The sequence below is a fragment of the Corythoichthys intestinalis genome, chromosome 18 (assembly GCF_030265065.1).
Source record: "Corythoichthys intestinalis isolate RoL2023-P3 chromosome 18, ASM3026506v1, whole genome shotgun sequence".
Taxonomy (NCBI): Eukaryota; Metazoa; Chordata; class Actinopteri; order Syngnathiformes; family Syngnathidae; genus Corythoichthys; species Corythoichthys intestinalis.
The window spans coordinates 47,387,896-47,400,575 of record NC_080412.1 but is presented as its reverse complement, the minus strand read 5'-3'; the positions used below and the strand labels follow the sequence as shown (position 1 = coordinate 47,400,575).

Sequence of the window (12,680 nt, the reverse complement as noted above, 5' to 3'; positions counted from 1 at the left end):
TCTTAAAGCAGTAGACTTCTCTGAAAGACTTTTGTAGCGAATCTTCCAAGCGAACCTAAACTACTCCTAAATCGGCAAAATCTTGCCTTGAATCTACCTTTAAATGATGAAGCAGTGTTAAAACTCTGACATGTCGAAAGTAGACAGAAGGGAAATTATGGAACAACGGGAGCAATTTTAACAACTAAACGGTTGATTCACAACATTAAATGAATTGAATAGGGTTTTGAAGCTGCTGATACCGAATGGGGACTTGAATATTTTTTTTACTGTTTTGAACTGTTAACTTGATACTGAAGTAGTAGTTTATTGAAGCCTGAGAGGATTTTTGTACAATTTGTGTAACTAATGTACAAAACAATGGGGCCGTTTACATGGTGACTCTCCGAGAATATGAAAAATTTCAAATTTACATTTGCATTTGCGTCTCCATTTGAACAATGTCGCAGTTCCGCATGAAAACGATGTAGTATTTATGCCAGGCCCTAGGGGGCAGTGCAGATTTATAGGGCGACAGAGAATGATGCACTTTGACCCCACCAAGCTCGCTCAGCCCGGAAAAAAATATGCCCGCCCACTTGAAGCAATGTCATTTTTCCTTTGTTCAAAAAGGCACAAAAATTGAAACGTTCAACATATTTAATTTAAAAATATTATTAAAACGCTAAATTAAATCCGACGTTCCGCCATATTTGCTGTCATAAATGTTTAGTAGCACCGCTGCGCACGCCCAATGTGACGTGTACGAGTGCTGACGTTAACAGCGCGGTCCCGCAGGAGCCTTTAATATGCATGCCGAGGAAGCCCCCCTCAACCCACCGCAATCGGATTCTTCCACTTTGGAGGCAGGATTCAGAATTTTTCGTCTTCGCCGACACCATATGCACGCGAGGTGAGTCTGCTACTCAGTCATTGCGTCTTTGTGTCGCCATGTAAACTGCCCCATTATCTGGAAGTCCTGTTTTTTTGGGGGGCTATAAAGAAAGACCAGAAAGGCGTCAAATGACCCCGATACCAAACTGACTACTTGGCTTTTTAAAATAATAGACTACTCAGACAAGCAATCAAGCAGACAATCCCCCTTCCCACTCCTGTGGAGTTGCTGCCTTGGTGTGAAGGGGGGTGGAGGGTTCACTCTGGATAGCTGCAATTAGCATCTTGAATATTTGCAAATCCAGGGCTTCCTTGGCTTTGTCAAACACAGAGGAACAGGGAGATGGCCAGTTGCTGTGTTCTATAATACGATTGACATGGCAGCACTGAATGCATATGTGTTGTACCAGGCATGCACCGGAAGGCAAGAGAGACGGGTGGACCTCTTGGTGGGTCTTGCAAAGGAATTGGCTGACTCTCATTTGGTCGCAAAGAAGGTGCAGAAGGAAAAATTGCTTCGGCAACAACCTCCAACACCTAGCCCCGGGAAAAGGGCCAAGTGTCATATGTTACCACATAAAACGTGATTTGTTTTGTTTTTGTTACACCGTCCTTTGTACTGTAGGCGAACTGCAGCTTTTTGAATATGTAAAAAGGTTGTCTGCCCGATTGCCTGCCTGAGCGATCCACTGTCTGACAAAGCCATAGCAGCCCTGCCCTGCAAACACTCCAAATGCTAATTGGAGCAATCCAACACTGTGGTTTTGCGAGTGTGAATGGGAATGACTAATGAGGACCTCAATGCTCACAAAAGATATGCTGATTAGGGTCAGATGACCGTTCTCTGGATACAAAAGGGATTTGTATCAACTGATCCACATTTGGTAATACTAGTGTAAATCAGCTAATAGCTGGGGGTGTGAAAGGGCACTAACAATCGATATATAATGTAATCGTAGCCTCTGAATCGTAATCGAATCGTCAGGTGCCCCAAGATTCCCACCTCTAATAACAACGTTGGACTGTAAATGTAAACAAAGGAAATATACTCACCGTTATGCTCATGTATATGAAACAGAAGAATACAACAGCGATTTGAATTGGCAAACTACGACTTGTCTTTTTAGCATTCCTTGTTTGCCATGAGCGCAAGTCGTCATGTGATAACATCTGTGTAATGAACCGAACAAACTAGTTGCACTTAAGCGCCGCTAAGGAGCGACTAAAATTACAACTAAAGGACATGAGAGCAAATTTTAATGTGTTGTTTTCATATAGCGTGGAAAAAATTAGGCTATTTACATGTAAGACGCGATTCATTATATGAGAAAAAAAAATCATGATACGAAAGCCACTGTTTCATGTCGTATCTTGAGGTATCACCGTCATAATAGTCTTTAACGAATGTCGTCCGACAGATATGACAACAACAGTTGGGCCCCGCCTCTTTCCTACCGCCAACAAAGTTTGGACAATGACGTCGTCGATGAGGACAGGGGACCGACTCCCCCGTTAAGAGGAAGAGCGTCCTCACCGGCAGCGGCTTACAACCAACCTACATCATCATCCCTCAGCTCCGCCCACCATGAAGAAATGCAGTCTATTTTGCAGGCCCATTTAGACGAGCTGACGAGGGCTTACCAGTACGAAGTAGCCAAGCAAGCATGGTAAACGGCATCGCTATCTTCAATTGCATACTTGACAAAATGATTCATTCAATTTCACAGAAGTAAGAAGCAGAGTGCAGACAAGAGTTTTGTCAATCATTTACTGCTTTTGGTTATCCACATCAATGGCATTTTTACTAACTTTGAACATAATGGGCTCTTTCTTTATATCTCTTTACAAAGATCTGTTGTCATGTAATTCTTGATGCTTGCCTTGGAATAGCTGTCTGTTCTTACATTTGTAAATAGAGATAGTAATTAGGCATGCATTTCCGTTTGACCATCCCCAAAAATCCTTTCATCCCACTCCATTTAGAACTCAACAACAACACCCACTCCCGCTGAGCATGTCATCAGTTAACTTATTGGCGGCCATTTAAAGCAATAGACGTCCACTCTGGGGTGAATCTCATGAAAGCTCTGCATTACGGTAGTGACATTTACCAAAACTTTCTTAAAATAGCAGAATGCTCTGATGACTCAGTTTTGACGTTAACAGATTGAGCAGTCAATTGTAGGGCTGCAGCTATCGATTATCTTAGTAGTTGATTAATCTATCAACTATTTAGTTCAATTGATCGAGTAATTCTGACAGATAGTGCTCAATTTCTCCCAGAAAATGATTGCAATTACAAATGCTTTGGTAGTAATATCTTCATTTATTTTGCTTGCAATGAAAAAAACACAAAAGAGAATGGGAAAAAAATCACAAAACTCCAAAAATGGGCCGGACAAAAGTATTGGCACCCACAGCATAATACTTGGTAGCAAAACCTTTGGACAAAATAACGGCAAACAACCACTTCCGGTATCCATCAATGAGTTTCTTACAATTTTAGACCATTCTTCTTTGGCCAACTGCTCCAGGTCTCTGAGATTTGAAGGGTGCCATTTTCAGATTTCTCTATGGGATTCAGGTCTGGCCACTTTAGAAATCTCCAGTGCTTTCTCTCAAACAATTCCTAGTGTTTTTTGAAGTGTGTTTTGGGTCCATTTCCAGCTGAAAGACCCATGACCTCTGAGGGAGACCCAGCTTTCTCACATTGGGCCCTACATTATGCTGCAAAATTTTTTGGTAGTTTTCAGACTACATAATGCCGTACATACGGTCAAACAGTCCAGTGCCAGAGGTAGCAAAGCAACCCAAAACATCAGGGAACCTCCGCCATGTTTGACTGTGGGAACCGTGTTCTTTTCTTTGAAGGCCTTGTTTTTTTTTTTTTTTTTTTTTTTTCTTTAAACTCTATGTTGATGCATTTTCCCAAAATGCTCTACTTTTGTCTCATCTGACCAGAGAACATTCTTCCAAAACGTTTTTGGCTTCTCAGGTAAGTTTTGGTAAACTTCAGCCTGGCTTTTTTATGTCTCTGGGTCAGAAGTGGGATCTTCCTGGGTATCCTACCACAGAGTCTCTTTTCGTTCAGACGCCGACGGATAGTACGGGTTGACGCTGTTGTATCCTCGGACTGCAGGACAGCCTGAAGTTGTTTGGATGTTAGTTGAGGTTCTTTATCCACCGTCCGCACAATCTTTTGTTGAAATCTCTCGTCAATTTTTCTTTTGCGTCCACATCTGGGGACACTTATTGAAGACACTGCGCACATTAGACACAGGAACATTCAGGTCTTTGGAGATGGACTTGTAGCCTTGAGATTGCCCAAGCTTCCTCACAATTTTGCTTCTCAAGTCCTCAGACAGTTCTTTGGTCTTCTTTCTTTTTTCCATACTCAGTGCGGTACACACAAGGACACAGGACAGAGGTTGAGACAACTTTAATCCATTTTAACTGGCTGCAAGCGTGTTTTAGTGATTGCCACCACCTGTTATGTGCCACAGGTAAGTAACTGGTGCTGTTAATTACAAAAATTAGAGAAGCATCACACAATTTTTCAAATGGTGCCAATACTTTTGTCCTGCCCATTTTTGGAATTTAGTGTAAAATGATGATTCTTTGTTTCTTTTTTTTTTTTAAATTTTTTCCGATTCTCGTTTTTGTTTTTTCATTTGCAAGCAAAATAATGAAGATATTACTACCAAAGCATTTGTAATTGTAATCATTTTCTGGGAGAAATTGAGCATTATCTGACAGAATTGCAGGGGTGCCAATACTTTAGGGTTAGGCTTAGGGTTAACCCTAATTTTAGGATATGTAAAACAAAGGCTTGCTAAGATTGCACTTTCAAAAGACCATTAACTGGGAATACAAAATAAAATCCCTGAGTGCTTCTTCAAGCTATGCAGCATTTCACTTTCATTTGAAAATACATTAAAATCCTTGAGTTTAGCCTCAAACCGTAATTAAAAAAAAAAGATAAGTGAGAATCTAAAGTACAACAAGAGAACAATCGGCTAACTTGCAGAGCAGAAGTCTGCTAGCTTAAATGCTATAAAATGTAATTACAGTGATACCTCAGCTCACGAACATAATTGGTTCCCTGAAAGTGTGTGTAAGGCGAAAAGTTCGTCTTCCGAACATTTATTTCCCATAAGAAACCATTAAAATGAGAATAATCCGTTCCCAGGTCCCCATAAAACATAATTTTCAACTAAAAAAACCTTAAAATTACACAAAAATATACCTTATTTTATGTATAATAAATGTGCTATTGTATTATAATTAAAGAAATAAACTGTACTGTAGAATAAAGTCGTTTTATTTACCTTTGTGATGGTAGTTGATGGCTTGATGGAATGGAGTGGGAGGAGGAGGGAGGGAGGGAGTTACTGTTTGGAAGGAGAGTGTTACCGGCAAAGTGCGCAGTTAGCGTAGACTCCAGCGCTGTGTCCCACACATGCTTTTGGTTGTTAATAAAAGTGCCCACAAAAAGCCATCCGACGCCTCTGGGTGTTTGTATGCACGCCGCCACCTTTCTGGAGAGGAAATCGGGCGAACCGAAGACAAGCGACGACAACGAGCCAACGTAACTCGCCGGTCCACTTCTCACTACGGTGGGAAGCTGAAAGCACCGCCAATTACCAGTCGAGGGCGAATTGGTAACACGAGTCACCTTCCATAATGACTGTAGGTAACTCTTTTTCGGTCCCATAATAGCAAAAGTACACTCAATATGGTCCAAAATGTCTATCAAACACAAACCACGTCCGCACTCAACGAAAGGGAGGGGACGAACTGGGACGCCGTGGGCGTGCGTCAGCTTCTCGTGGCGCTGTTCGACCGCGTGGTTTCGTTCGTCCGCCGAAAACTAGTTCGTCAGCAGAGACTATATGCTCGCGAATTTAATGTTCTTGAGGCGAAAAGTTCGTGAGCTTAAGCGTTCGTGAGCTGAGGTATCACTGTATTAATATCATTTTTTGTTTTACAATGCTCTTAAAAAGTCATTTAAACACGTAATCCCACAAATAAACGGCTCATTATACTTATAACCTAAAAGAAAAACCTTATGTTGGTGTTAACAAGAAGCAGCTGGCTTCAGCAATGTTAAGAGTTATGTCATATTCACTGTTACCACGAGAGGCAGTGTATCCACCCCAATCAATAAAACGAAATGAAAGCACTTTCAAAACAAACCACTATAATGCCACTAATTAAATGCATACTCGAAACAGCAAAAATGTATGCAAAGCTTTTTTTCCTAATCGAATTACTCGAGTTAATCAATTAATCGTTGCAGGACTAGTCAAATATCTCATTGATGAATGTCATATTATCTTACACATGATGGTAATGATTACCTATTGTGGGGATGTAGGCATATGTAACAATATAAAAAACAATCTTAACTTGTAGCCATCTTTTGTCTTGCCATCTTTGTGGTGCATTATGGGTCAGAACAAATTTATTTTTAAAAATGACTGTGATCATGACGGGACCATCAACACTGCGAGACAGTAATGAAAAACAAGCATGCTTGGACACTAGATGTTTCAACATTTTATGATACAAAGCCAGAAACCATTATAGTTCATCACAATCTGCTAAATGATATAGTTTCTAGGGTTGTTCCGATCATGTTTTTTTGCTCCCGATCCGATCCCGATCGTTTTAGTTTGAGTATCTGCCGATCCCGATATTTCCCGATCCGATTGCTTTTTTTTTTGCTCCCGATTCAATCCAATCATTCCTGATAATTTTTCCCGATCATATACATTTTGGCAATGCATTAAGAAAAAAATGAATAAAACTCAAACGAATATATACATTCAACATACAGTACATAAGTACTGTATTTGTTTATTATGACAATAAATCCTCAAGATGGCATTTACATTATTAACATGCTTTCTGTGAGAGGGATCCACGGATAGAAAGACTTGTGACTTTGTATATTTTGACAATCATATTATATTGTGACTAAATATTGCCATCTAGTGTATTTGTTGAGCTTTCAGTAAATGATACTGCAGCCCTGCCCCAATGCATGATGGGAAGTGGAACCATGATGGGAAGTGAAACCATGACTGTGCGTCGTGCTACCAATGGATATATCTTCCCTGCTTTGGAAAATAACTTAAGGTGTTAAGACAAAGATCAATTAATAATAATAATAATAATACATTTTATTTGTAGAGCGCTTTTACCAATGCTCAAAGACGCTTTACAGTAGGAACAGAAACAGCAAACAACGTGGACAGAACAAAACAAGAAAATAATTACAAGTTAAAAGCTAGTTTAAAAAGGTGAGTTTTTAACAGTTTTTTGAATGTGGGAAGGTCTGAACATGAACGAATGGGTTTTGGGAGTGAGTTCCAAAGGGAGGGGGCGGCAGCGGAGAAGGCTCTGTCCCCCCTAGTTCGGTGTGTTCTTTGTTTGGGCGGTGCGAGGATGTTTCTGTTAGAAGAGCGGAGGTGACGGGAAGGGGTGTGGGGACAGAGAAGGTCTGTGAGGTAGGGCGGGGCCAAGTTATTGAGTGCTTTGTAAGTGAGAAGGATGATTTTGAACTGAATTCTGTATGAAATAGGAAGCCAGTGCAGTTTATGGAGGACGGGGGTAATGTGGTTCCTATAGGGGGTCTGGGTGAGAAGGCGTGCAGCAGAGTTTTGGATATATTGTAGTTTATTGATGAGTTTGGATGGAGAACCGAAGAGAATGCTGTTGCAGTAGTCAAGTCTGGAGGTTATGAAGGCATGGATGAGGGTTTCAGCAGTAGAGAAGGTGAGGGAGGGGCGAAGACGGGCTATGTTCTTGAGGTGGAAGAAGGCAGTTCTGGTGATATGGTTGACGTGGTGGTCGAATCTGAGTTTATTGTCAAAAATGATACCAAGGTTGCGGGAATGTGTTGAGAAAGGCAGGGTGCAGTTGTTGAGGGTGAGGGAGAATTGACTGTCTATGATGTGGGCTGCAGGGTCGAAGATGATTATGTCTGATTTGTTACTGTTGAGTTGAAGATAGTTTTCTTGCATCCAGGAATTAATTTCACTGAGGCAGTTTTGAAGTGTGGATTGGGTGCTGTGCGAGATTTGTTGTGTGGTTATGTAAATTTGGATGTCGTCAGCGTAGCAGTGAAATTGGAGTCCATGTTTGCGGATGATCTGACCAAGGGGGAGGATGTAGAGAATGAAGAGGAGGGGACCTAGAACTGAACCTTGGGGGACACCTTGTGGTAGGGGAGCAGGAGGGGATGTGCAATGATTGATGGCGATGAATTGTTGTCGGTCAGTGAGGTAGGAGCGAAACCAGGAAAGTGCGGTACCAGTGATGTGTAAAGATTCTAATCTGGAGAGCAGGATGGTGTGGTTGATTGTGTCGAAGGCAGCAGTGAGGTCCAGAAGGATGAGGATGGTGAGTTGTCCGGAATCCAAGGAGAGAAGAATATCGTTGGTTATTTTGAGAAGGGCTGTTTCGGTGCTGTGCTGTGATCGGAAGCCAGATTGAAAGAGTTCAAACAGGTTATTATTGGTGAGGTGGGTTTTGAGTTGAGAGGCCACGGCCCTTTCCAGGATTTTTGACAGAAAAGGGAGATTGGAGATGGGGCGGTAATTGCTTGGTATATCGGGGTCTAGGCCAGATTTCTTTAAGATGGGAGTGATGGCAGCCATTTTGAGAGTTTGGGGGACAGAGCCAGAGCGGAGGGAGGTGTTAATGATGTCAGTGATAAGTGAGGAGATTACAGGGAGACAGTCTTTTATTAGAACAGAGGGAATGGGATCTAGGGTGCAGGTGGTAGTTTTAATTCCAGACATTATGGTGGCAAGTTGAGTGGTTGATATTGGAGAAAGTTGAGTGAGTTTCTTGATCGGAGTGAGCATAGAGGCAGATGGAAGGAAGGATGGAGGGGTACGTAAAGCAATGGGACAGATCCTGGAGGTATTTAGGTTTCTGTAGATGTTGTCTATTTTTGTTTGGAAAAATGAAAGAAATAATTGACACTTTTCTGGAGTGAATGAAGCTGACGAGTTGTCATGGGGTTTGAGCAAATAGTTTATGGTGGAAAAAAGAGCCTTGGAATTGTTGGAGACGGAGCGGATAATGTTGGCATAGTGGGTGGTCCGGGCGGTGTTGATTGCTTCTTTATATTGCTGTAGATGTTCCTTATATGCTATTAGATGAACTGTTAGGCCGGTTTTCTTATGGAGTCTTTCAAGTTGTCTTTTCCGGGTTTTCATTGAGCGGAGTATGGGCGTGTACCATGGGGCAGAGTGTGTAAAAGAAACTGTTTTCGTTTTGAGAGGTGCGTGCTGATTTAAGCAGGAAGAGAGTATGGTGTTGTAGTAATTTACCAGGACAGTGGGGTCCTTTGATGGCGGGGCAGGTGAAGTAGACAGATACCCGGTGAGCGAGGCTGATAAGGCTGTGGGAGAAATGGATTTAAGAGTTCTGAAGGTTATGGTACGGGTTTGTTTGATTCTGGGGATAGGAATGTTAATGTCCATGGTTATTGCCAGATGATCAGAGATATGAAGGTTGTAGCTGTTTATCTGCTGGATATTTAGGTTGGAGGAGCAGACGAGGTCCAAGATGTGACCCTGACTGTGTGTGGGAAAGTTAATATGCTGGGTGAAATCTAGACATTGTAGCAGTTCTAGGAATTCAGTGGCCAATTTATTGCTAGAGTCGTCAATATGCAGATTAAAATCACCCAGGAGGAGAATTGATGGAGAAATGGCAAATAACTGGGTTAGCATGTCAGTCAGGTCAGAAATAAGAGAAGGGTGCGGTTTGGGGGGGCGGTAAATAATAGCAGTAACCAGAGGGCAAGGGCCGGAGAGTTTAAAGACAAGGTGTTCAAATGAAGGGACGGACGGAATTGAGATGGCAGTTGTCTTGATAGTTTTCCTGTAAATAATAGCAATGCCACCTCCTCTGCCAACAGTGCGGGGTTTATCAAGGTATGTGAATCCAGTGGGAGTGGTTTGATTAAGAGAGAGATATTCTAATGGTTTTTGCCAGGTTTCGGTGAGGCAGAGAATGTCTAGGTTCTTTTCTGTTATGAATTCATTAAGAGTGTGGGTTTTGTTATTGATTGATCGGGAATTAAATAACGCCAATTTCAGATAATTTTGTTTTATAAGGGGTACTGATGATTTGGGAATTGGACGAAGGTTGGCTGTATTGATATGTCTTGTGTAATCGAAGCGGCGCTGCCTTTGGTTGATGATGGTTTTAATTTGATTTGCAGGATGAGATTGTAGTGCTAGATGAGGCCGAGGAGAGGCGCTGATGGACGGAAACAAGTAAAGTGATGTCATTGGATTGGAGTGAGGGGAGGGCTCATGGGAGCTAATCAGTCATCCTGTGGAAGCACGTGTGAATGTGTGGATAGCGTAATGGAGATTTCCTGTGAGCATTTTGGTTCCGAGCATATTTGGATGGATACGATCACGGTTGAAAAGAGAAGTACGGTTCCAGAAGAGATTAAAGTTGTCTATGAAGTTAACACTGCGACTGAAACAGTCAATTGCCACCTTGCTTCCCCACATTGTTTCCCATGATATTTCTAATCATAGGTCATATTCTAATCATATTGCAAGGTTTTAGTCAATTGCAGAAAAGCTCCAAGGGCTGCTAAAATTCACTCTATTCATTTTGCGCTGCCTTTTATCTCTCTACATAGGTAATACGGCGTCATTACAGATTGAGCGCGACAATGCGTGAGAGGGTCGTGCAGCGCATATATTAATAGCGTTCAATATTTTAACGTGATACATTTTTTAATAAATTAATTGCCGCCATTATCGGGATATTTTCGATAACCCTACCTTAAGGCTAAACTAAAGACTCTGGATGAGTGTAACATATTTATGTCTGTAACGTTACATACAATTAGAAAACGATATAATTACAATATATATATACAGTATATATTTAAAAAAGGCATGGCCGATTTTTTTTGCCGATTCCGATACTTTGAAAATGACGTGATCGGACCCGATCGATCGGCATCCCGATCCCGACATCTCTAATAGTTTCCTATATTTTTGTTCTGTGTATGTGTTTCAGGCACTTGAAGAGCAGCTCCAACAACAGTATCCCTCCGATGGAATTCATGTCTACAACACTAGGCTCAGACTTGGTGGATGAGGACGAGGAGGACGAAAGATACGCTATGGTGTCAAAGAATGCGTGCGGCTTCGATTACGCTCCCGGACACGTGACCGATAAGCTTTCAGGTATGTCTGACACTGGGAAGGCCGACTGATGACTTTGGGTCGATTTACGCTGCTGACATCTGATTTCTTTTTGTTTGGGTCGACGCGGCAGTGTGAGTTCTTATGAGGTCGCACTCGCATGAACCGGCTTGATCCAATTTGTAACATGCCGCAACATTACCGGTGTTTTCAAAGACTCTGGGGGAGAAAAACGCATTGGGCAGGTTGATCAAATTTGGGCTACTTTTGACCAAAGTTGCCTCATAGGCTTCATATTGTATTGACTGGACACGGGGCACGGGGCCGATTCATCGGGGCCCATCTCTGTCAAAGCTGACCGAGTGGAAACACAGACAAAGAGCTGTTTCTGTCAAATTCATGTGAATAAATGCTTAAATCCCTGAATTCTGTATAGATATGGACGTAAAACGGTCTCGATTCTTGATTAAAAGAGAAACAAAAAATGTTCAGGTAGCATTTATTTTACGTAAATATTGCCAACTATGATGGTAGTCAGTAAGCAAATTAGCCATATCACAAAGAGATTTTTCTGTTAAAAATTCTTGTGAATAAATGCTTAAATCCCTGAACTCTTTATAGATGTTAATGTAAAACAGCCTTGATTCTTGGTTAAAAGCAAAAAAAACCAAAAACGTGCAATTAACTTTTATTTTACGTAAATATGTCTTTAGGTCACTGTGGCGGCCCCCTTAGTACAACAAAGAGCTTTTTGCGTTGAAAAGTCTTGTGAATAAATGCTTAAATCCCTGAATTCTTTATAGATATGGATTAGGGCTGTCAAAATGATCGCGTTAACGGGCGGTAATTAATTTTTTACATTAATGACGTTAAAATATTTGACGCAATTAACGCACATGCCCCGCTCAAATAGATTAAAATAACCGTACAGTGTAATGTCCGCTTGTTACTTGTTTTTGGTTTTTGGCGCCCTCTGCTGGCGCTTGGTTCCAACTGATTTTATGGGTTAGTACCATGAGTGAGCATGGTGTAATTATTGACATCAACAATGGCGAGCTACTACTTTATTTTTTTTGATTGAAAATTTTACAAATTTTAATAAAATGAAAACATTAAAAGGGGTTTTGATATATAATTTCTATAACTTGTACTAACATTTATCTATTAAGAACTGCAAGTCTTTCTATCAATGGATCACTTTAAGAGAAGGTTAATAATGCCATCTTGTTGATTTATTGTTATAATTAACAAATACAGTACTTATGTACCGCATGTTGAATGTACATATCCATCTTGTGTCATATCTTTCCATTCCAACAATGATTTACAGAAGAATATGGCATATTTTAGAGATGGTTTGAATTGCGATTAATTACAATAAATTTATAAGTTGTAATAAGCATTATGGGGAGTGTAGTTCTAATCGGCAAAATCGCAGGATTCCTCTGGATAATGTGTCTCCCACGGTTGTTTTTTTTTTTTCTGGTTGTAATATCAAAATATAGATTGAGTTGTATAAGGAAAACATCTTTTCTTGAGATCATATAGGCTGCGTTTTATTGAACTGGGCAGCTTTTAGATGATCTTTCCCGTCTGGCAACCCTGAACATGACA

General features: G+C 41.1%; 1 protein-coding gene across 3 annotated transcripts in view; it reads left to right on the top strand.

Moving 5' to 3' along the window:
- LOC130906155 (roundabout homolog 2-like) overlaps nucleotides 1-12,680 on the top strand; it is a 162,335-nt gene that overhangs the window by 137,975 nt on the left and 11,680 nt on the right. For all 3 annotated transcript variants that reach the window (XM_057820139.1, XM_057820137.1, XM_057820138.1), the window contains 2 exons: nucleotides 2,292-2,540; nucleotides 10,939-11,108. In XM_057820139.1, coding sequence (XP_057676122.1) covers nucleotides 2,292-2,540; nucleotides 10,939-11,108 — 419 coding nt within the window. The remainder of the gene's footprint in view (nucleotides 1-2,291; nucleotides 2,541-10,938; nucleotides 11,109-12,680) is intronic.